Raw genomic sequence first — 25,442 nt, forward strand, 5'->3', positions numbered from 1 at the left:
GTTTCCAGTGGAGTAGGGACACCAACCCATTCTTTCCATGTTGATTTGTATGTGACCTGGGAATCCACACAGAAAAAAGTCACATCTTGTTCCCCTCATCCACTCCCCAGAGCAGTAATCTGAACATAATTTAAGAGTTATAGAACTTTCTCCTATAATCTATACAGAAATGATAAAATATAGGGTTTTTCAGAAGATTCTAACAGTAAGGAACCAAGGATAAGAAAATGCATAGCTATAGGAACCTACCTGTTCCAATTTCATTTCCTACACTTGGAATAATATCATCATCTAGACTTTCAAGCAAGTCTCCTTCCTCCAGTTTTCCTTCAATTTTACTAATTGTCTTTGCGAGAGAAAAATCTGTGAAGTCCTCCAGGATGGCAACATCATCAGCAGCTTTTATATCAATGCTTCTTAGTTTTGCACTAAAATTCCATAATAAGAAATTTCTAGACTGAAGTTATGATATTCCAAATAAGCTACAAAAATACTTAAATGGCAGTCATTTATAATTGTACAAAACCATTTAGCTATGTGCAGTCTGCTATTACCTTCATCTTTTACATTTGTAAAAAAGATATAATGCCAAGTTTGTACCATTTACCAAAAAATCTTTCCTACATTCAAATTAGGTTCAAACTAGTAGCAACAAGTATCATCTACTGGCCTTCACACCCAAGTTACTGTGGAACAGGGATGGGCAAACTTTTTGGCCCGAGGGCCACATCTGGGTATGGAAATTGTATGGTGGGCCATAAATGCTCACGAAATTGGGTGTTGGGATGCAGGCTCTGGGGTGGGGCTGGGTATGAGGGGTTGGGGGTGTAGGAGGGTGCTCCGGGCTGAGACCGAAGGGTTTGGAGGGAGGGAGGGGGGAATCAGAGCTGGGGCAGGGAGTTGGGGTCAGGGGTGCAAGCTCCGGGCGGCGCTTACCTCAAGCAGCTCCCAGAAGCAGCAGCATGTCCCCACTCCAGCTCCTACGCGAAGGCACGGCCACGCAGCTCTGGGCGCTGCCTTGTCCGCAGGCGCCGCCCCTGCAGCTCTCATTGGCTGTGGTTCCTGGCCAATGGGAGCTGCAGGGGTAGGGGCAGCATGCGGAGCCCCTTGGCTGCCCCTACACATAGGAGTCAGAGGGGAGACATGCCACTGCTTCTGGGAGCGTTGCAGAGCAGGGCAAGCCCCCGACCCCACTCCCTGGCTGGACTACCAGAGTGGGGCAAGCCCCGGATCCCGCTCTCCAGCAGGAGCTCGAGGGCCAGATTAAAACGTCTGGAGGGCCGGATGCGGCCCCTGGGCCGTTGTTTGCCCACCCCTGCTGTAGAAGGAAGACATAAAACTTGATTGATTCAAATTCTGTGTGACAGCCATATTGTGTGCAGAGAAACTCATCTTCTTAGTGACAGGAGGCTGCAATAACAATGATTATTTAGCCTGGAAAGGGAAGGCTTTATTAAGATATTTTAAATTACAACATAAGTGTTCCTTTTGATTAAGATAATCTATCTGCATTGGTCTTCTGCCACAGACACTGTTGATCATTCTCCCCTCTCTTGGCTTTTGCAACTCTGTCTTCTTCTGCTTCCCCTCCAACCTTTCTGACCTCTTCTCTGGTATCGCCTATGGCTACTCCATGTACTCCCCTGTCACTATCAGTTGGCAATGGCATCCTTCAGAATTTTGTCATACTCATTCACTATTTCTTCTTTGGTGACCTTCATCTGTTCTAAATTCAGATTTCCAAATCCATTTTGCTTGTCCTGATTTCAGCTTCCTGTCCTATTTCACATCTACTGTATCAAATTCACTCACACCCAAGACTGAGCTGCTAATCTCTTTTATTAATCCCTCTCTGCTCTCCTATTCCTGACAATTCTGCTTTCCTCCATCTCAAGTGCACAACCTTGGTGTCATCTTTGACTTCTTACTCTTTCCCCCTTACAGCCAGTGACTCTTGCTGTTTCATCTAATTCTACTGAAGCCCACCCCTCTCTCTGTTATACTTATGCTAAAATTTACCATCTCATCCCTTGATATCCCCCTTACTCTGCTCCCACCTCCATTCTATCAAAAATGCTATTTGTCCCTCTCCTGCTACTTGAAATGTCACCTGTCTCCCTCTGATGGGGTTTACAGACCCCTCACTAAGACGAAAGAAGTAGTACTGGGATAAGAAGGCCCGCCCTTCAGCAGTTTCAGAGCGTGCTCCAAATGGATGGCCTGCTTAAAAGGAGACGGATAGGCAAAGAGGGGAAAAGTGAAGGAGAGACTGGCTGCAGGCAAGCAGCCAGGCTGTAGCTTCTGGGACAGAAAGATCCATCTACAGGGGAAGAATCTGGACTCTGGGTAAGACCCAACTGAGCAGCGAAGGGCTTGACTCCCTTTTTCTTGCCTCTTCCCCACTTCTCCCTGACAAGGAGGAGCAAGTGGGCACTGGAAAATGAGCTGGGAACACCCCACAGACTATTTGAACTATTGAGACTGTGAGAGCAATCCTCTGCTGAGAGGGAAGCAAAGCACCATGACCATGCTACAGACTGAAGCGAGAACAGGAGGAAAAAGAGGTAGCCCTGAGGAGGTTAGTTTTTTGTACCAACCAGAGGGAACTGAGACTCTCCTCACTACTTGGGCTGGGACCTTGTGGAGTGGCAGGGCCTGGGGTCCCCAACCCTTACCCCTCTAACTGACCAGGGGAACCCAGGGAGCACCAGGGGATGGGAGAACTGTAACTCAACCACTAGGCCTTCATATTGCTTGGCAAGGCCATCCCAAGATTCAGACTGTTGAGCCATGGGCCTGATCCCTAGGCCTGCTAGCCTCTAGTGAACCCTACTACACTCCCTTTCTACGTTTTATACCATATCAAAAGCACTTTATAAAGAGACTAGGGCTAGTAGATTAATTTTCTCCCTACCTCCATCAATCAAAACTTCTCACAATATTAAAGTACCCTACAAATTTTGCCCCTATCTTTGCCTCTTATCTGTCATCTTGGTGAATCTTGAGCTCAGATACCACTGTAATGGGCACACTAAAATATGTAGATAGATGCCTTTGGGACCTATGGGCCTTACTCTTCCCCTTTTTCAGCTGCAATTACTCTGAACTGCTGTGCTCAAGCGCATTCATTCCAGGTGCCTCTAGTAGAATGCTTTCCAAACCAGGACCAATAGGTAGAGATCTGCTTATTCCTCTTTCATTGAGACAAAGTTTAAATCACAGCCTTGACCAGTCCTTTGTTTTAAATTTGTGATAAGCCACAGTTTCATTGCTGTAGTGTTAACCATGGCTACTCATTAAAGATTTCCAGCTGCTTTATGTAGGCGAGCATAGAGCAGAAATAGGATTAAGTAAACTATAAGACATTTCAGACACAAAGTATATTTGTATAAATGTGTATCAATATAAAAAAAATCAACTAAAACTATTCTCGTTTCATTACCAGAGTATAAATTTTAAATAAATGCAGTGTACAATTAATGTACCTTGAAGTTGTTCTCTTTCCCTTACTGCCAGAGTGTGGTCTGTTCTGAGCTGTAGACATGGAACCAGATTTCTTGTTTGGTTGCTAGGGGAAAAAGGTATTATCATAAATATGATCCTGACTACTGAAACCATGACACTTTTTCTAGCACAACTATTTTTCCATTTTCCTGTAGTCAAACTATGACAGTCAAAAGGAATATTTTGAACAGTCTGATTTTCAAAGCCTGAGACACCCAAGAAACTAAAACTTTTTTTGCCTAATTTGCAAATGTTTTTACTGCTACTGCATGTGCAGACTTGTTATCTGCATGTACAAGTGACTAAACACCTATTTATTTGCACATTCAAAACTGACTTGCATGTGCAATCATAAGTATGCACAAATAAGGTACACAACTGTTACTGAGCCATTAATGTACAAACACTTCTAATGTACTACAACTAAATAAGCAAGATTATTCCACCTAGACACCAAGCTGAATCCATCATACACTTGGCTCATGAGTACAATCTCAAGTTAACAGACATTGCTGTTGACAGCGTTTGCCACCCCTTCTAAGTCACCAATGGAATTAGCATATTTTTAGTCTTGCTAGATCTTTCTTCTGCAGTAAAGTTACTGAGTAACTTTCTGAGCTTACTCCCAAATTAAGAGTCTCCAAGAATCAGCTTTCTTTGCTATGGTCTTTCTTAAAGGAAACACTGTGGAAACTTTAGCTGAATCCCTAAAGGATGCAATGTAGCTAAAGCTTAAGAGGCTAGTGAGTCTTTGCATTTGTTCCTGGCCTTTTTTATCCATTATTTTCTTCTCATAATATCCAGTTATTTTGCTCATTAACTTCTTTAAGAGGACTTTAATTGAAAAATAACAGTATTGCCATTAACATTACACTGACAAGAGAAGAAATACACAAAAATTTTGTCTAAGAAAAAGGCAGTATTATAAAATTTTACGTGTCACCTTTAATCTAAGGATCTCAAAATACATACTGAAATAATAGCTCCATTTTACATAGGAGTAAAATATGGCCCAGAAACTAAGAGCTTGTCTACACTTAAAATGCTACAGCAGCACAGCTGCATCACTATTGCACTTCAGTGTAGACACTAACTATGCTGACAGGAGGGGTTCTCCTGTCAATAGGTAATCCCCCTCCCCGAGAGGCAGTAACTATGTTGAGCTAGCACTGTCTGCACTGGAGGTCAGGTCAGTTGAACTATGCTGCTCTAGGGGTGTGGATTTTTCACATCCGAGTGGCATAGGTAAGCTGACAATGTTCTAGCATAGACCAGGCCTAAGTGACTAGTGTAAGGTGACCTAGCAAGTCAGTAGCACAGCAATTTGCAAAAATAGAACCCAGGAATCCTATCTCCCAGACTTCTGCTTTAAACACCCCATAGATTTTCACCACTCAGTACAGTTTCTAGAATGGTAGACATACCAGACATATCTGGTAATTCCATTAAAGAGCAAAGTTTGCAGAGTTTCAGTACCTTAATATGCGAAAGTGTAAGGATTGGCAGTTCAGGAGAAAGCACATCTCTGAAAAGAAAAATAAAACGAAAGTAAATTGTTTTGTAAACTCATAATAAAACAAATACTTAAAGAAAAAATATTCCAAAATGAACTGTGCTTTTTATTCTGCTGGTTCTGACATTTTACATACATCAGACCAAAACAGTAAAAGTGAACGTAAAATTGGAGAAAATGCACCAACTGCTTTTTTTACTAAAATTATTTTAATCCAATAAATCCAGTTGATTTGGGAATTCAGTGTCTTCAATGATAAAGAATAAAAGAAGATCAAGACTAAAGGCTGATCAGTGAAAGAAAGTTTAAATAGTTTACCATGTGGTAGGCTGAGATGAATTAAATTCCCAATGCATCTCTGTGGAAGCAAATTAAAAAAAAAAACCCTGCAAATAACTTATTTATGTGATTTCTTACCCATTTCTTAAGCCTCCTTCACTGCTGATCATAAAGGGATAGAATTGTAGTCCTGACTGATCCCACACACAGGGACATAGGTTTTATTCCCCCATATATCTCACTTACACAGGATGCTCCTGGTATGGTACATCTATTTAAAGGTCATTGTTTGCATAAATAACAAAAAATGTGGTGATGCTATTCTCAGCCTCTACTCAAGAGGTCTGTTAGTAAACAACACTACTAACTAAACAGGGGAGGAGGGAGTGCTATGTGGGGATTGGTGATGATCATGTGACTTGTGGTGTTCCATGTGACTTTCCAAGACCATATTTTAAAAGTCTGTGGCTCAGTGGGCTAGGTAGGGAGTGGAGATATCACCTACGGTTGGTCTTTCTATGGTAACAAGCTTGATAAGACAGTCAGGAAACCTGGTTGAACAGAACTGTGAAAAAGCCTAGGAGGTGCCTAGGGCCAGGACATCAAAAGACCCTGAGGATGGTACAATCAGAAGAAAATAACCTGGACAAAATAGCATGGTGGGAAGTTAACACTTTCACTTAGCGAACTGGGATTTCAGCAAAGGTGGGGAAAAGCCCCTATCTCCTTCTACAGCCTTCTACCAATAGGGCAAAAGGATTGCTGATCCTAGTAGGGAGTCTAGGAAAGGAAGTGCAGTCCATCTTGAGTGAAGACATTGTGTGGCCCTATGAAGGTGAACCCTGAGCAATCATGGGAAGAACTGTGTGTTTTGAGGAAGGCCGGAAGATGATTTTAGACTTGTTCTGGCCCCTCCAGAAGCGATGGAGGAATTGCATGACTTAGCCAAAGGGCTAAATCATATCAGGTATCCAACACTGCTGAGTCAGAGGACCACCAAAGGAAGAAAGTGGATGAACCCAGAGTAGGAACGCTGACGCAGATATCCCCCTTGGCTTCCAACTGGGTAAAATGATCAGATATGAATGGCCATCCACATTGTTTTGCCCTTGCTACTTCCTTATGTTAATATCCCTTCCTGGACTCCTTCTCTGCCCTGTTCCTAAATCTCTAACAGGCCTCTTCCTATCTCTATTCCACCAGCCTCTGACTATTTTCCCAGCTCTCTTGCCTTCTGCTATGACAAGTCCAACCCTAGGCCTTTCTTCCACTCCCCATCTTTCCAGCGAACCACAGGCTTTTTCTTTTAGTCTTGGCTGGTTGCCTGACTCCCTCAGCCATACAACTCCAAACAATCCCTCCTGCAGACATTTCCAGTGTTCCTGGTCTTAAATGGACAAACCCTAAATTATGCTTGGAGACATAGCACTTGCTCTTAAAGATGCTCCCTGACTGTTACAGGCAGAAACAGAGAACCCTAAACTATTTGACCAGATATTGAGAGCTGAAAATTAGGTTACAAATTAAATAGGTTAAAAAAAAAGGAGAGTTTGCTGGCCGTAAAATGCTTTTTTTTTTTAAATTGTTTTCAGACACATCTGCCACCTATTACTTGGTATTAAAAATTAGAGAAATTTTCTTCCCTCTGCATCTTTTTACTCCTTTTATTCCACTCTAAACCAACTGTCACACCTGTACCTGTTAGGGCTGTCAGAGGTGTACTACCAAATACCATTTTGGACTTAAGCATGTAACAAATTTCTCCCCTGTGACTGACTAAGGGTGCTTGCCTTATGCTCTCTCCTGAAATTTCAACATGCATGTGCCACTGACTCCAGGTGGCTTCTCCTAAGCCAAACTTTCCTAACAGTAGATACTCTGTTTAAGAGCACCAAGCTGTGGCTGATCAAGGACACCTGTCACGCTCAAAGACCACCCAGAGATGTTCAAGAAAAAGGCAATATCCTGTAGGTTACTGCTGAGAATATCTGTAACAAAAAAAAACGTGTGTTTGGGAGTGCACATTGTTTGGTATTTTGTTTTTTGCTTTAAATACATGATAGTTGCAGATAAATGGTCCATGTTGAGATGCATCTATTCTCTTCGCAAAAACCATTTATCTTCTACCTGAAGCAGTATCAAACAGAGGAGGGTCATGTCTCATGCTGTACTACTTATCAGTAAAAACGTAGTGCAATTGAACAAATAGTAATCAGAGCTCTAGGAACACAGCAGGATTCTGTAAGCAAAAGATTGGTGTCTAATTTACACATTTTAGAAGGAAATAAGATCTTTATTTTCCCCTCCAAGAAAAGAACTTTTTTTTATATACAATCTGTCTGCTGTTTATGAAACCCCTCTGTTATACCCCGTTTACTCTACAGGATTTGGTATGCCAGCGAGATCAATGTCAACGACAGTAAACTGCAATTTTTAGCAGGATCCTAAACTTTGAGCATTCTGTCTCAGAGTCCAATACTTTTATTCTTGTGGCACAGGAATGTGGGCAAACTACAGCCCATGAGCTGTTTTAAGCCGGCCTGCAAGCCGCGCCACATGGCTCGGCCCCGCTCCGGCCGGGGCGCTGGGTCAGGGGCCACACCACACAGTTCGGCCCCGCTCTGGCGCTCAGCCAGGGCCAGACCACACGGCTCAGCCCCACTCCGGCCAGGGCGCTGGGTTGGGGGCCATACCACGTGTCTCTGCCTCACTCTAGTGCTCCTGCTGGTGCGCATGGTCAGGGGCCGCACCACACAGCTCTCAGAAGCCGCAGCATGGCCCCACTCCGGCTCCTACACGCTCCAATGGGAGCTGCAGGGGCAGTGTCTGTGGATGGGGCAGGGTACAGAGCCGCCTGGCCGTGCCTCCGCATAGGAGCCGGAGAAGGAACATGCCATTGCTTCCGGGAGCCGCTTGAGGTAAGCGCCGCACAAAACCTGTGCCCCCTGAGCCTCTCCCCATGCCCCAACCCCCTGCCCCAGCCCTGATCTCCCTCCCGCTCTCCAAACCCCTCAATCCCAGCCCGGAGCACTCTCCTGCACCCCAAACCTCTCAGCCCCACCCCAGAGTCCACACTCCCAGCCAGAACCTGCACCCCTGCCCCAGCCCTGATCCCCCACCCTTCAAATCCCTCAGTCCCAGCCCAGAGCACCCTCCTACACCCCAAACTCCTCATCCCCAGCCCCACCCCAGAGCCCACACCCCAAACCCCAATTTTGTGAGCATTCATGGCCTGACATACAATTTATGTTCCCCGATGTGGCCGTCAGGCCAAAAAGTTTGCCCACCCCTGTGCTATTACATACCAATCCTTTTTATAGTGTCTTTCATCAGTAGAGCTGAAAATAATTGTCAGAAAACAAAAACCTATACAGTTGTTATACCCATTTTATAGCCAGAGAAACAGACTCAGAAAGATTAAAGTGTGGCCAGAATAGGACTATGAAAATATTTTGCATAACATATCTGCTCCTTGTGTTCAGAATTATATCTGCTTATTTTATTGACAAATCAACATCTTACTATTCTTCTTAAATACAGGAGAAATGCAGCTTTGGAAAAAGAAAATGGATTCTTTTCTGGGTAATGAGTCATCAGGTATAGTGTAGACACACATTAAATGCAAATTTTGAAGAAAGTAAACACTAAGCTTAATTATGTGTTATAATTGTTACTAATTACATCTTAAAGTAAAAAAAATCCACTTTACTTTTCACTACTTATGCTTCTTATTTTTTCCATTTATCTCCACATGGCTAATGAAAATCCACTAAATCAGTTTTACTTCCAGGTTCTTAGTGCTGCAATATTTGCATTTCAGCCACTGGAGTAGATTGTTTAAAAATGACTTTATCAATGTTTTAAACAAGTAAATAGTTCATCTGCAGGCTTATAAAAATTTGTTTTCATAATACTTAAATTTTACACCAAAGTTAACTGCACTCCCTTAACTTTATATTTTGAGGTTTAGAAAACACCTTGGTTTGGACAAAGGTTCAGGTCAGTTCTTACCACCTCTACCTCCATTTGGTTATTTCTAATCCAGACAGAAACAGATCTCTATGCTCACCCTACACTAACATTGGGAACTACACTCACATTCAAACCTCCCTATTCACAAACACAAGTGTTATCTGCACAATGCTCTAGATACTGTTAATCCAAGGAACTGGAAAGTCCTTCCAAACATGTTTTCTGACTAAGATTTTTGTTTGTTTGTTTTTTACAGTTGTGATCTAGCTATCTCAGGGGGCTATTCGTGCTGCTAGTATCATATGATTACAGACTGAGGATCTCTTTTGCGGGTGGCAACAGACACAGAGAACAGATAGTCTTCCTACCCAGTTTTCCTCCTATTCCCATCCTATTGGCTAGCTACAATCACTGAGGGAAGGGTAGGATTCATGCCCTCCTCCACAGCTGCTGACAAAATATTCCATTACATATTGCTTACAGAAATATTAAAATGCAACACTTCTATTCTTGGGAAAACAAGAGCATCCCTTTCATCAGCATGTGAATTTGTTCCTAACACCTCTGTACTTAGACATTCTGACCTAAAATTCAATTTGTTTGCTAAAGTGTTCAAATCTATTTAATTTTAAAGGCACTGTTCATTTCCCCATGTTTGCCTGCCACCCTGTTTGGTTTTTTAATCCTTAAGAAATGAAGATTGTATAAATCATTTGAGATGTGAAATTAAAGTGTTAAGCCTCAAAAGGTTCACAAATAAGTACCTAGGCTGGTGGTCACATCAAAATAGCAGCTAATGTTTACAATCGCTTTCCTGCACATAAACATGAGGTGCGCGTGCATGAGTGAATCCTTTGTGTTCGCTAATCCTATTCAAAGCCTATAGTATGCCTAGCCATGCGCGCACACCCACTGCCCACCCTTGTGTGCCTGGCCATGCCCTGAAGAGTGAAAGTGTAAACAAAAGCTGGTCCTTTAGAGTAAACACCATAGTTGCTTTGTTTCTCAATGTAAAATATTAATAACTTGGAGGAAAAGAGACTATGCTATAAAATACTTCAGAATCGTCTTGAGGTAGATTTAAAGAAATGCACCTAGCCTCACTTTAGTGTCCCTTTAACTTAATAAAACATTTGCTTTAAAAAAGCAAGGATTTTTTGCTTCAGTATCTTTTTCATTAAACTCCTCTGCCCATTATTTAACTGCTTTCCATCCTTAACCTGTTTTTTCTCCTGGATTTTGTATCTGTCAAAAGACTAAGAATGACCACTAGAAAAAAAAAATACAGAAAAGAACACAGCCTCTCTCAAATGCCTAACTGGTGCTGTCTGTCTACTTTTACCATTTGTTAATTCAATTTTTCAAATTATAATATGTACCCCTCTTGTTCCCCCCCTCCCTTCCAAAAAAAAGCCACACACTGAAATAATTTGGTACAGAGAAATACACTGTGAGTTAAAGACAACCCCTTTTGAAGGGCAATGGATGCTCATCCTAGGGTAATCAGTGTGTCCAACTACCTAGTTTTTATAACTTCCATCTTCTAATGGCTATCAATAGCTTATAATTTTTTCACTACAGTCTGGAGTTTTCTCTTTTTCAGCTAAAAGTTCACTGGACATACAAACAGTGGTTGCCTTAAAAGCTTTTCAATTACTTATGTAATTGACAGGTCAACTGTATCTAGAGATTCCTGGCCAGAGTTCCTCCTCTTTCCCCAACCCCTTTTAGGCTATGTCTAGACTACATACCACTGGCAGCAGCATGTAGAGTACATGTAGCTATGAAAAGCAGGCTGCAGCCACGCTGCATTGTACAGCTAAATGTCAGTAAAACACTCTGGCAGAGGGGAGGCAGTGAGCAAAGCCTTCAGCAGATATCCACTGCCAGAGCCTTTCACTGAAGCGGGCAAATGGCTCCAGCGACAGGGAGTTAATGGAGTCTTTTCTCAAGCCTCCCCCCTGCCAGAACCTTTCCTTGCTGGGGAAGGGTTTTTTTGTAGTCGGGAAAGACTACAGCAGCAGAGAGGCAGCGGGACACTACGCTGCTAAAAATAGCAATGCATGGCTTAGGCAAGTAGAGAACACAGAGGTACGTACTCACACACATACCCAAAAACTTCAGGTGTAGTTTTACTCTACTTAGCTAAGCCATACCCCACACAAGCAACCAACATAGCTCTGTCAACACAACTCTTAGCATAGACTCAGTTATGCTGGCAAAAAAGAATTCTTTTTCCACTATAAGCTGTGTCTCCACTTTGTGTGTGTGTGTGTGTGTGTGTGTGTGTGTGTGTGTGTGTGTGTGTGTGTGTGTGTGCGCGCGCGCGCCACTATATCTCTACCAGTACCTCTATTCCAGCAAACCCCTTTGGGTATAAACAAGGACTAAGTGCCTCCCTTATTCATTTCTCTGATTTAGAGCTATATGGTCATGAATAGCAATCAAATCAAAATCTTTGGCAAACTAATTTCCCAATCAGAGCTCAACATTTGAAACAGTGTGACACTGCATTTTCACTACCCTTTCAAGATCAGCAGCGACATAAACTTGAAATTTTATCAGTTTGGGGAGGTGAGTTGATAAACCATCTCCAATACCTCTTCAATCTAACCACTATTTCTAATGACACTCCTATGTAACATACATCTGACTAAATAAACAGCATAGTTAATTGTAAACTCTGGAGTTAGCTGGTGTACACATATGGAGCCCAAACATATGCTGTAGTAGAATATAATGCCTGCTGTTATAATGTAATGACACACATTCCACAGGGTGCCAGCTGGATGTCTCTCTGTTTAGGTCTCTGGCATAAGCATTTCCAGTCCTAGAGGCTTCTAGATCATGCCTTTGTTGATGTAATTGGCTGAGAACAGGCTAAATCTTTACAGTTATGAGTTTCTTTGGTATGTGTTAACTCGAGTTATGTTCTTATACACATCAATCACCATGGTGCCCAGCAGTTTAGCTATAACACTTTCAACAGCACTAAGTTGTTCCTTTAGCACCCAAAGAAGAGCAGTATATTGCTCAATTATAAGTGTGCTGTCTGTCACTGAAAGGAGCTCTCCTACCCCCATACTTCTAAACTCCAGAGAGTCAGTGGGGGAGTGTGTGAAAGAGCAAAGGAGTGAGAGGGAGCTGCCCTGCCGGAGACTTGAAGCCTAGAGCAGGCTTGCTAAATGAGCCAACCAGAGAGACCTGGTGCGGGGAAGGAAGCAGGAGATGAAGCAGTTCCAAGGAGAGGGAATGGGACTGACTCTGAAGCCACAATGGAGTCAGCTTGGGCAGGGCAACTGTAAACTGATGAGAGACTGAAGAAACGCTTTTCCCTCCCCCAGGCTCTGACGAAAGAGCCATGCCCTGGAACAGATTTTTGGAACTGAGAATTTCCTTTTTTAAGTTTAAGGACCTCCCCCCCGAGCCTGAACAGGCTGTGTGTTAGTGAGACAAGCTTTCATAAAGCTTCTTGTACTCTCTTTTTTGAAGGAAACTGCCTCCCCAGATCCTTCCAGGAGGGTAGGTGCTGAGGTCAGGCAGGGAGGAGACATGTCACTCCTCCCTCACCCTCCTACAGAGGGTATCCTAAAATTCTTTCTAAATCTGGCATTCTGCATAATGAAATGGCTATTGCTATTTCACTTTATCAGGCATGGCTTATGTTTGGTCCCTCTTCATCCTCATAGTGATGAAACACTGCATCCCTACTTTGCTCTATATTGAGCCATCATTTTGTTCAAATAAAGAACAAAGCAGAAGTCCTTTAGAGGCCAGCAATACCGCTACTTAATAAGCCAGTAGCAACCTGACAAAATTACTCTCTGAAGCTTAGTGTTCAAAGACTACGTGCAATATAGGAACCTGACCCTGCAAACTCTGATTCAGGGTTTCTCAAACAGGGGTCGCCGCTTGTGTAGGGAAAGGCCCTGGCGGGCTGGGCTAGTTTGTTTACCTGCCGAGTCCCTTGGCCCGCGCCGCTTCCAGCAGCTCCCATTGGCCCGGAGCAGCAAACCGTGGCCAGTGGAAGCCGCGATCAGCTGGACCTGCAGACGCGGCAGGTAAACAAACCAGCCTGGCCCACCAGGGGCTTTCCCTACACAAGCGGCGACCCCTGTTTTAGAAACCCTGCTCTTATTTACATTAGTGCTCCTTATTTCTACAAGCAGGCCCATGCAAGTCAAGTGAATTACTCGTGCAAGTCAGGGTTTGCAGAATCAAATTCAAAGACTCCATATCCATTACAGACAGCCAATAATATTTTGGAATTTCAAAGCATTTACCTCAGTTGTTTGTCATCATCTTCACACAATTTAACCTGTGTTGAAACCGGTATTGATAGTATCTCTTGTTGATCTCTCTTTAATAAGGAAAGAAAGTTTTCCATTACAGGAAAATACTGTTGGTACCATACAATCAATAATTAGCAAGCATCACAAAAATCAAAAGTGCTGTCGCTTTCCACACTTGAGAGACAGAAACAAAGAGGGTAGTAGGTAGGATAACTTATCTCTCTCAAATCCAGAGAGGAAAGGTTAAGCCTAAAATATCACTGACAGCCTCAAGTGTTCTTCCACTTCAAAGCAGGTATTTAGCTTTTGCTCATGTGAAATCTTTCTACCTATTTTAAAATAACCTGGGGAAAACTGTAGGTGTAACTTTGTGTCCTATGCACATGTTGTAGAACATATAATAATGCACAGTCGATGAACAAACTTCCTATTTTCCAGATTATGCAAAAGAAATAACCAGTCTTTCTAATTTAAAATATTTACATTCTCCCAATTCTATCCAAATAAATAAAACACGGACACGTTTTTTTTAAGACATCAGTTTAGCCAGAGACATTCAGAACTTGTAAATCATTTTTCTTTGAAGTTTCTAGAGTGTTGGCTGGAATACTGAGTCCATGAAAAACATCCAATATCTGCTTCTTTCAAAGAAACACTGGGTTCTTACACACACAATGCCAGTACAGCCATGTGGTATTTTCATCCCTTATTTATTTTTATTCTTGCTTTAACTGTCTTAACTACTGGGGAAAATGTTACCTGAAAGTTTGCACATCTATGGAATTGTTATTGTCGTCGTTGTTTTAAGCAATATTCATAAGGGGAGATTGAAGTATATACAGAAAACTTACTAGTCAAAAGTACTGTTAGATTACTGAGGCAACACAGCTTCCTTCCACCAAGGAGGTTTCTGTGGACACTTGCATATCTGATGTTTAGCACTTGGAAAATGTATGTACTGAAGAGCATGTAGCTAATTTTACAGATTTCTTTGTAGGGAATGAGATTTTGGGGACCATGATGCTACTTTGATCTCGGTGGGTGGGCTTCAATATTTGAAGGGGTGAAGGAATGGACTTGAAAGCTCTGTTGAAGGTGATGGATTTGAAGGCTTTCTTGCCCCCAAACTACTAGATGATACAGGGACTAAGTTTTCCTTAACTTTTTGGTTCTTCAGAGCCCTCCTGCCACAATTTCTCCTTTGGGAGAGATGGCTTCACACAAAAAGGAGGCAAGCTATCACTTGAGCACTGCACAACAGTTTGCCTTTGGACCAAAGGCTACATATGTTCTTAGGATCATTTTGCCTTAAAACATGGAAAACTGATCAATTGATAGCACTCCTAACTCTGATTCTTCCGCCAGATATGATGGCCACTAAATGCCACCTTTATAGATATAGAGAACTATGTAATGGTTTAAAAGGATGCTTACTCACACTTCCAGGATTGGATTTAGATCCCAAGGGGGAACCTGAGCACCAGAGGAGACCTTCTAATTTCTGCTGCTCTGAGGAGTTTTTTGATGTCCATATTCTTTCTTTTCCTGGGTCTTAAATCTAGCTATCTTGGAGAAATTCTACAACACGAGATATTGTAGTCAGCTTTGGTCTGGTTGAGTTTTACCCACACAGTTTTTGATCTTATGCCACATAAGGAAATACAGCCAGTTGGCAGGTTTCTTTTGAAGAAAGAAAAACAGATAGCACTTTGAATGCCTCTTTCAGCTGCTTCTTTTCAGAAACCGGATAGCTAGGCTCAGTTTGCAGGGTCCAGGTGAGCTACTGGAATAGGTGATACCTAGTGGGTATGAAGATTGGTGATTCCAATAATTGTGCAGTGGCTTCAAGAACTATGGACTTCTGCGTATGACTTTAGCTTTTTCTCTTTTTGATATGGATTGCAATACTGTAAGTAATTGGGGGAATATGCCTATTTGCTGTCTTAGTTACTGCTTGAACAAGCCTGATTTGTTTCTTAAGGTTGAGATTTTATGATTCTCTTTTGATGCAAACAAGAATATTGTCTGTTGCCAGTCTTCAGTCTGCCTGGTCCAGATCCTGGTGACTGCCTTGTTAAAGGAATACTTTTTGCTTTAAACAAGCTCCTTTGTTAATAACAACACTATTACTAATTATGCTGTTTACTTTACTGTTTGTATTTCTCTCAACTTGGACAATGCAAATCAATCAAGTCAGTTTCACTTATTTATAATTAATTTCACTGTAAGGTATCAGGGGGTAGCCGTGTTAGTCTGTATCTACAAAAACAACAAAGAGTCTGGTGGCACCTTAAAGACTAACAGATTTATTTGGGCATAAGCTTTCGTGAGTAAAAACCTCACTTCTTCGGATGCATAGAGTGAAAGCTACAGATGCAGGCATTATATACTGACACATGGAGAGCAGGGAGTTACTTCACAAGTGGAGAACCAGTGTTGACGAGGCCAATTCAATCAGGGTGGATGTAGTCCACTCCCAATAATAGATGAGGAGGTGTCAATTCCAGGAGAGGAAAAGCTGCTTCTGTAGTGAGCCAGCCACTCCCAATCCCTATTCAAGCCCAGATTAATGGTGTTGAATTTGCAAATGAATTTTAGTTCTGCTGTTTCTCTTTGAAGTCTGTTACTGAAGTTTTTTTGTTCAATGACAGTGACTTTTAAATCTGTGATAGAATGACCAGGGAGATTGAAGTGTTCACTTACTGGCTTGTGTATGTTACCATTCCTGATGTCCGATTTGTGTCCATTTATTCTTTTGCGGAGGGACTGTCCAGTTTGGCCAATGTACATGGCAGAGGGGCATTGCTGGCACATGATGGCATATATGACATTAGTGGATGTGCAGGTGAATGAGCCCCTGATGGTGTGGCTGATGTGGTTGGGTCCTCTGATGCTGTTGCCAGAGTAGATATGGGGACAGAGTAGGCAACGAGGTTTGCTACAGGGATAGGTTCCTGGGTTGGTGTTTCTGTGGTGTGGTGTGTAGCTGCTGGTGAGTATTTGCTTCAGGTTGGGGGGTTGTCTGTAAGCGAGGACTGGCCTGCCTCCCAAGGTCTGTGAGAGTGAGGGATCATTTTCCAGGATAGGTTGTAGATCGTGGATAATGCGCTGGAGAGGTTTTAGCTGGGGGCTGTATGTGATGGCCAGTGGTGTTCTGTTATTGTCCTTGTTGGGCCTGTCCTGTAGTAGGTGATTTCTGGGTACCCGTCTTGCTCTGTCAATCTGTTTCCTCACTTCCCCAGGTGGGTATTGTAGTTTTACGAATGCTTGATAAAGATCTTGTAGGTGTTTGTCTCTGTCTGAGGGGTTGGAGCAAATTCGGTTGTATCTTAGGGCTTGACTGTAGACAATGGATCGTATGATGTGTCTTGGATGGAAGCTGGAGGCATGTAGGTACGTATAGCGGTCAGTAGGTTTCCGGTATAGGGTGGTGTTTATGTGACCATCACTTATTTGTACTGTAGTGTCCAGGAAGTGGATCTCTTGTGTGGACTGGTCCAGGCTGAGGTTGATGGTGGGGTGGAAATTGTTGAAGTCCAGGTGGAATTCTTCAAGGGCCTCCTTTCCGTGGGTCCATATGATGAAGATGTCATCAATGTAGCGCAAGTAGAGGAGGGGCACTAGGGGACGAGAGCTGAGGAAGCGTTGTTCTAAGTCAGCCATAAAAATGTTGGCATACTGTGGGGCCATGCGGGTACCCATAGCAGTGCCACTGACTTGAAGGTATAAGTTGTCCCCAAATCTGAAGTGGTTGTGGGTGAGGACAAAGTCACAAAGCTCAGCCACCAGGCTTGCTGTGGCCTCATCAGGGATACTGTTCCTGACAGCTTGTAGTCCATCCTCATGTGGAATATTGGTATAAAGTGCTTCTACATCCATGGTGGCCAGGATGGTGTTTTCAGGAAGAATGTCAATGCACTGTAGTTTCCTCAGGAAGTCGGTGGTGTCTCGAAGATAGCTGGGAGTGCTGGTAGCATAGGGTCTGAGGAGAGTGTCCAAATAGCCAGATAATCCTGCTGTCAGAGTACCAATGCCTGAGATGATGGGGCGTCCAGGGTTTCCGGGTTTATGGATCTTGGGTAGCAGATAGAATACCCCTGGTCGGGGTTCTGGGGGTGTGTCCATGTAGATTTGTTCCCGTACTGTAGCTGGGAGTTTCTTGAGCAGATGGTGTAGTTTCTTTTGGTATTCCTCAGTAGGATCAGAGGATAGTGGCCTGTAGAATGTGGTCTTGGAGAGTTGCCTGGCAGCCTCCTGTTCATAATCTGACCTGTTCATTATGACTACAGCACCTCCTTTGTCAGCCCCTTTGATGATAATGTCAGAGTTGTTTCTGAGGCTGTGGATGGCATTGCGTTCTGTACGGCTGAGGTTATGGGACAAGTGATGTTGTTTGTCCACAATTTCAGCCTGTGCATGTCTGCGGAAACACTCTATGTAGAGGTCCAGTCTGTCATTTCGACCATCGGGAGGAGTCCACGCAGAGTTCTTCTTCTTGTAGTGTTGGTAGGAAGGTTCCTGTGGGTCAGTGCACTGTTCAGTGGTGCGTTGAAAATATTCCTTGAGTCGGAGACGACGAAAGTAGGCTTCCAAATCACCGCAGAACTGTATCATGTTCGTGGGGATGGTGGGACAGAAAGAGAGTCCCCGAGATAGGACAGACTCTTCTGCTGGGCTAAGTGTGTGGTTGGAAAGATTGACAATGTTGTTAGATGAGTTGAGGGTACCACTGTTGTAGCCCCCAGTGGCAGGTATTAGTTTAGATAGCTTACAGTCCTTTTTCCTCTGTAGAGAAGTGAAATATGCATTGTAAATGGCTTGTCTCATTTTTGTAAAGTCCAGCCACGTTGAAGTTTGTGTAGAAGGCTGGTATTGTATCAGAGTCTCCAGTTCTGAGAGCTCATTCTTGATCATCTCCTGTCTGCTGTACAGGATGCTGATCAGGTGGTTCCTCAGTTTCTTTGAGAGTGTGTGGCACAGTCTCTCACCATACTCAGTGTAGTATGTTGATTGCAATGGATTTTTTACCTTCAGTCCTTTTGGTATGATGTCCATCTGTTTGCATTTGGAGAGGAAGATGATGTCTGTCTGTATCTGTGCAAGTTTTTTGTTGAGGTTGATGGATTTCCACTCCATACGGCTAAATTTAGTGCCTTGCATGTTGTCAAGTATCAGGGGGTAGCCGTGTTAGTCTGTATCTTTATCAAGCATTCGTAAAACTACAATACCCACCTGGGGAAGTGAGGAAACAGATTGACAGAGCAAGACGGGTACCCAGAAATCACCTACTACAGGACAGGCCCAACAAGGACAATAACAGAACACCACTGGCCATCACATACAGCCCCCAGCTAAAACCTCTCCAGCGCATTATCCACGATCTACAACCTATCCTGGAAAATGATCCCTCACTCTCACAGACCTTGGGAGGCAGGCCAGTCCTCGCTTACAGACAACCCCCCAACCTGAAGCAAATACTCACCAGCAGCTACACACCACACCACAGAAACACCAACCCAGGAACCTATCCCTGTAGCAAACCTCGTTGCCTACTCTGTCCCCATATCTACTCTGGCAACAGCATCAGAGGACCCAACCACATCAGCCACACCATCAGGGGCTCATTCACCTGCACATCCACTAATGTCATATATGCCATCATGTGCCAGCAATGCCCCTCTGCCATGTACATTGGCCAAACTGGACAGTCCCTCCGCAAAAGAATAAATGGACACAAATCGGACATCAGGAATGGTAACATACACAAGCCAGTAAGTGAACACTTCAATCTCCCTGGTCATTCTATCACAGATTTAAAAGTCACTGTCATTGAACAAAAAAACTTCAGTAACAGACTTCAAAGAGAAACAGCAGAACTAAAATTCATTTGCAAATTCAACACCATTAATCTGGGCTTGAATAGGGATTGGGAGTGGCTGGCTCACTACAGAAGCAGCTTTTCCTCTCCTGGAATTGACACCTCCTCATCTATTATTGGGAGTGGACTACATCCACCCTGATTGAATTGGCCTCGTCAACACTGGTTCTCCACTTGTGAAGTAACTCCCTGCTCTCCATGTGTCAGTATATAATGCCTGCATCTGTAGCTTTCACTCTATGCATCCGAAGAAGTGAGGTTTTTACTCACGAAAGCTTATGCCCAAATAAATCTGTTAGTCTTTAAGGTGCCACCAGACTCTTTGTTGTTTTCACTGTAAGGTATCACTGCTGCAATGGCTAGGTTTCAAACATTGAAATGTAATGTTTATTTAAGATGTGGATTTCCATCTCCCGAAGAATGGTGTGGATATGCTTCTGTTGGCTTGGGGTAGGGCTGTCAAGTGATTAAAAAGATTAATCGTGTGATTAATCGCAGGGTTAAACAATAATAGAATACCATTTATTTAAATATTTTTGGATATTTTCTACATTTTCAAATATATTGATTTCAATTACAACACAATACAAAGCGTACAGTGCTTACTTTATATTTATTTTTGATTGAAAGTATTTGCACTGTAAAAAAACAAAACAAAGAGTATTTCAATTCACCTAATACAAGTACTGTAGTGCAATCTCTATCATAAAAGTTGGACTTACAAATGTAGAATTATGTACAAAAAAACCTGCATTCAAAAATAAAACAATGTAACATTTTAGAGCCTACAAGTCCTCTCAGTCCTACTTCTTGTTCAGCCAATCGCTCAGACAAACAAGTTGGTTTACATTTGCAGGAAATAATGCTGCCCGCTTCTTGTTTACAATGTCACCTGAAAGTGAGAACAGGCATTCTCATGGCACAGTTGTAGCTGGTGTCGCAAGATATTTACGTGCCAGATGCACTAAAGATTCATATGTCCCTTCATGCTTTAGCCACCATTCCAGGGGACATGCATCCATGCTGATGATGGGTTCTGATCAATAACAATCCAAAACAGTGCGGACAAATGCATGTTCATTTTCATTATCTGAGTCAGATGCTACCAGCAGAAGATTGATTTTCTTTTTAGATGCTTCGGGTTCTGTAGTTTCCACATCTGAGTGTTGCTCTTTTAAGACTTCTGAATGCATGCTCCACACCTCATCCTTCTCAGATTTTTGAAGGCACTTCACATTCTTAAACCTTGGGTCGAGTGCTATAGCTTTCTTTAGAAATCTCACAATGGTACCATCTTTGCGTTTTGTCAGATCGGCAGTGAAAGTGTTCTTAAAATGAACAACATGTGCTGGGTCATCATCCAAGACTACTATAACATGAAATATATGGCAGAATGAAGGTAAAACAAAGCCGGGGACATACAATTCTCCCCCAAGTTCAGTCACAAATTTAACAAACACTTTTTTTTTTTTTTTTTTTTTTTAAACAAGCATTGTCAGCATGGAAGAATGTCCTCTGGAATGATGGCCGAAGCACAAAGGGGCATACAAATGTTTAGCATATCTGGCATGTAAATAGCTTGCAATGCTGTCTACAAAAGTTCCATGCAAATGCCTGTTCTCACTTTCTAGTGACACAGTAAATAAGAGGGCAGCATTATCTCCTGTAGTAAATGTAAACAAACTTGTTTGTCTTAGTGATTGGCTGAACAAGAAGTAGGACTGAGTGGACTTGAGGCTCTGAAGTTTTACATTGTTTTGTTTTTGAGTGCAGTTATGTAACAAATAAACAAAAATCGACATTTGTAAGTTGCACTTTCGGGACAAAATTGCACTACAATATTTGTATGAGGTGAATTGAAAAATACTATTTCTTTTTATCATTTTTACAGTGCAAATATTTGTAATAAAAAATAATATACACTTTGATTTCGATTACAACACAGAATACAATATATGAAAATATAGAAAAACATCCAAAATATTTAATAAACAATAGAATACCAATTGAAATTTAACAGTGCGATTAAAACTGCGATTAATCGCAAATAATTTTTTTGAGTTAATCGTGTGAGTTAACGGCGATTAATCGACAACCGTAGTTTGGGGTTGTTTTTGTTTCTTTGTTTTTTGTTTTTTAAAAAGTAAATTTGGGCCAAATTCAAGTATCCCTTTAATTTTGCTTTGCTGTAGCTTGGGAACATTTTAAGCAACCACAAAGGCACTCCAGCTCCTGCAGACTCAGAGGCTAGCACTGAAAAAGTTCATATTCAATTTGTATTAAGAAAGATTTTTTTAAATAAAAAAGCTTAAGTTCTGCAGAAATAGATGACTTATGTCCAGCTTGCCCATGAAAGCTTCCTACCTCCTGTAGCCAGAGAATTTTTTTCAAGAATTGACACTTTGTGCACGTGAACTACATTTGCATTATGTAATATAGCCTAAATTTACTCACTATTACTTCTTCAGCCTGACGCACCAACTCTGCTGTTTTTGCCTCTAATTCTGCATTCAGTCGCCTGAGACAATAAGATAGCTTTGTTATTAAGTTTACCTGAAGAGTTTAAAGGAAATACATTTTAAATGGAATCTCTGCAGTCTGGCAGTACACAAACATTGAATAATCACTCACGTCTACAAAGCAGAATGAAATACTTATAGCTTCCTTTATAGTGGGAAGTAGTAACATCTTACCTATTTCTGTGTTAACAGACTGATGTCATATATGCAGTCTGCCTTTTAGATACATATGTATTTTAATTCCCTAAACCCCACCCAGGGTAATACTTTCCTACAATAAAAGTAAAATAGCTAATTATTTTTTAAGTTCAACTTATTTCACTTTTACACATCTAAAGGAAAAAAGCTTTTGCAGTGCTTTTATTCCAGTCAGTTGAACTTTTCTGCATTAGAAAATGTAATGCTCTGTTGGACACAAGTTAAACGGATTATCTTAAATTGTCCTTCTCCCCTTAAAAAAACCCAAATACACAATGCAAAATTTCTATTCCATTGTGCTACTAGATTTTCCTTTTAGAATAAGACTAATTATTACATTAGTTGTTGCAGCAGAATGAAAAAGCTATTCAAGTTGCAACCCAAAGCCAGAAAATACAACACAATCATGTATTAGAACAAGTCAGTACAATCAAAATGTATGGAGAAGACACATCTCTGCTTTTTCAGACACCACTTTTTATTATACCTTATGTCGCTCAACACTCAAACATTTTTAATTAAAATCTACATAGGTAGAGCTGACAGCAAGCATGAGAAATGACGCTGGCATTCTGTGGAAATAGTATTATGTGATTATATAACTGAAGACTGTATCATTACACATATGCACAAGGGGGAGAAAGGGTGAATTAAGGTTTCATGGGCAACCTTAGTTCCAACATTTCCTAACTTTTGAGTGCTTAACTTTTGAAACCTTAACATTATTTTAATGTACAGAGGGCTTTTTTTTTAAATGTAATATAAAGTTGTCTTACCAGATGTATCATTACATATCCCTAACAGATAATAGGGAGAGAGAGAGAGAGAGCAGACACCTGGGAGGGGAGTTTATTGAAAGAGGGTGGGGTTCTACCCTTCAGCTAAAAATGTCTTGATTTAAAAAGTTAACAGCAATTTTTAACTTTTTAAAACAAAGTTTGAGCACTTTAAAGGAACTTTCATATTCTAAAGTCATCGCATCTTTTTACCAATGGCGAGTTCAAGATGCAGCTTTAAAAAAAAGGGGGGGGGGAATCAAACCCCTAAACTAACCTACCTACACTGAGGCCTAGTACAGTGAAAATGTTTAAGATGTAGCCTTTTGTGTAAGATGCCAATAGGGAGGCGGGGAGGTGTCAGAGCACTAGTTAGCAAGAATCATCATTTCTGCCATGACCAGATATCCTGATGAAAAGGGTACTCCTAATACTTCTGGCCATCACTGTTTGGTAAGGACAGTTGGGCCTGTGGATTTGGGTAGCTCTGAATTGAATGTGGGTCTGTTAAGAGCCAGAGAGGCCATCCAACAAAGAAGAACCGTGCTGGGGTACCCTAAAAACCCAGTAACGATCCTGAAAGTGCTGGAGCATTTGCCTTGTCCAATTTGATCAATCCATTCTGAACACAGTATTTTACTGGTATCAAAATAGGGTCAAGGGAGCCTCTCTCCTCCTTGCCTCACAGTTCTGTCCTTACTTGTACTCTTCCTCCTTAGCCAGGAAGTCTCCATGCATCAAAGTCTTCTTTGGCATGGCAGGATGGGGCAGGATCCTGTGGGATTTCCGCACCTGTAGAGACCAGGACAGGTGAGGGATCCCTACTTAGCACACTGGATCACACCTCACCCTCTGGATACTCTCCCCACCCCTGTCTGACCCCTAATCTGCCCAGGCCCAACCCCCCCCTAAAACCCCAGCCGACTCCCCAGACATCCCTGGGTCTGAACCGCTAAGCACCCAGACACCCCGCCACAACCCTGATCGACGTCCCCTCTCCCAGTTCTGGCCCCCAACTACCCCAGACACTCCCACACACTCTGATTGCCTCCCCTGGGTCTGATCCCCTAGGCCGCCCAGACACCCCCCTCCCCAACGCGGGTCTGAACCCTTAATCCGATCAACTCCCCCCGCCTCCTCTTCGTCTGGGCAACTCCGGTTAGCCCCCCACCCAATCACCGCATTCACCCAGCCCCTCCGGGATGGGCCCCACCACAGCCTCCCCGCCCCCGGCATCGGAACCAGCCTCAGGGGCCTCCCCTAGCAGTCAGCACTCCAAATTTCCCTCACGCCTCACCCCAGCTGAACCGCAGCCCGCGCCTCGCCGGGCCCCGCCGCCGCGGCCCGCCGCCATTTTGTCCCTGCTGAGGGGCCGCTGAGTAGCGTCGCTGTCACTAGGCAACCGGACCCACCCCCGCCCTGGAAGGGGCGTTAAATCGTCGCGTGTCGGGGCCTGGCGAGAGGGGCGGCCTGACCGTTCCACATCGCAGGAGAGCGGGTTCGTGGAGCTCATCCTCACTCCGTGGGGTTGGTTCCTGGCGCCTACCGGGGGAGGAGGGGTTAATTCTTGGATGTCTTCCCCCGCCCCCCCCGGTGGAAGGGTTTGGTTCCGGGCTCTGCTCCTTAGGGGGGCAGCGGGGTGCCCTTGTGACCCCACCCGTGAACCCAACTGCCACCATCTCCGACATGGGCAGACGGGTTTTTGCATTTTCCCTTTTCCCGGTGCTTGGTGTGGAGGCCAGAATACAGTCTGGTGCCAGCTCTCACTGCCTCTCCTCGCAACCCCTCCTCCAGGAGCACAGCCCTGCTGGGCTAGGTGCTGTATGGACACAAATAGCCCATGAGGCGATACCTGCCCAGAATGCTTCTAGTCTGGTTGTCAGGACGTGACCAGCGTCCAAATGCAATGAGGGGGTGGGGGGGAGATCAGGTGCTAAAATGAACAGAATTTAGGGGGGAAAGTAATGGCTTGTCACTTGCCTCACTGCTGCCAGCTGGTAGTGATTTGGCGGGGACAGGTGTTAAGGATGCTAGGATGAATTTATAAATTTTGACAAGGAGTTTATCCCATGTGTGAGGGGTGACATAGGAGAAAACGTGGAGGTGGATGAGGAAGAAGTGGAAGGCAGGAAATTAAGGCTGCCATGAGGGGCAGAGCAAAGGCGCAGGGGTCAATGGTTTGCAATGTTAAGAATTGATGCAACAAGACTAAATGGTGAAGAACGTTAAAGACAAAGCTAAGGGGCTTGTGTCTGATGTGAAGGAGAGGGAGTTAACAAAGAGACTCAGAAAGGCTGAGGATGGAGTAAAGGCCCCTGGATGAGGCCATGAAGAGGTCACTCAAGACCTTAGTGCAGTTTTGATGCTGGATATGTGATTAGGATGAATGAAATTTTTAATGAAAATCAGGGACATCTGTCTTGGGTAATGCATGATTTCAGTGGGAGTCATGGAAGTGCACGTAGGCCTACACTACAGACTGCTGCCACCATACATCAGTCACCGGGGGGT

At 43.1% G+C, this 25,442-nt stretch overlaps 1 protein-coding gene across 2 annotated transcripts in view; it reads right to left on the reverse strand.

Annotated features, from left to right (window-relative positions):
- Positions 1-24,645, reverse strand: part of TEX9 (testis expressed 9) — a 46,895-nt gene extending 22,250 nt beyond the window's left edge. The window contains exons 1-7 of one of the 2 annotated variants that reach the window (XM_034783829.1): positions 24,407-24,645; positions 23,632-23,723; positions 21,893-21,956; positions 13,552-13,628; positions 4,981-5,029; positions 3,486-3,568; positions 250-428 (exon numbers count right to left, since the gene is read on the reverse strand). In XM_034783829.1, the coding sequence (XP_034639720.1) occupies positions 250-428; positions 3,486-3,568; positions 4,981-5,029; positions 13,552-13,628; positions 21,893-21,956; positions 23,632-23,723; positions 24,407-24,619 (757 nt within the window). In that variant the 5' untranslated portion in view covers positions 24,620-24,645. Of the gene's footprint in view, positions 1-249; positions 429-3,485; positions 3,569-4,980; positions 5,030-13,551; positions 13,629-21,892; positions 21,957-23,631; positions 23,724-24,228 lie in introns of both variants that reach the window. The other variant, XM_034783828.1, reaches the window with a different exon arrangement.
- Between the last annotated feature and the right edge of the window lie 797 nt (positions 24,646-25,442).

Source organism: Trachemys scripta, chromosome 10, assembly GCF_013100865.1.
Source record: "Trachemys scripta elegans isolate TJP31775 chromosome 10, CAS_Tse_1.0, whole genome shotgun sequence".
NCBI classification, from domain to species: domain Eukaryota; kingdom Metazoa; phylum Chordata; order Testudines; family Emydidae; genus Trachemys; species Trachemys scripta.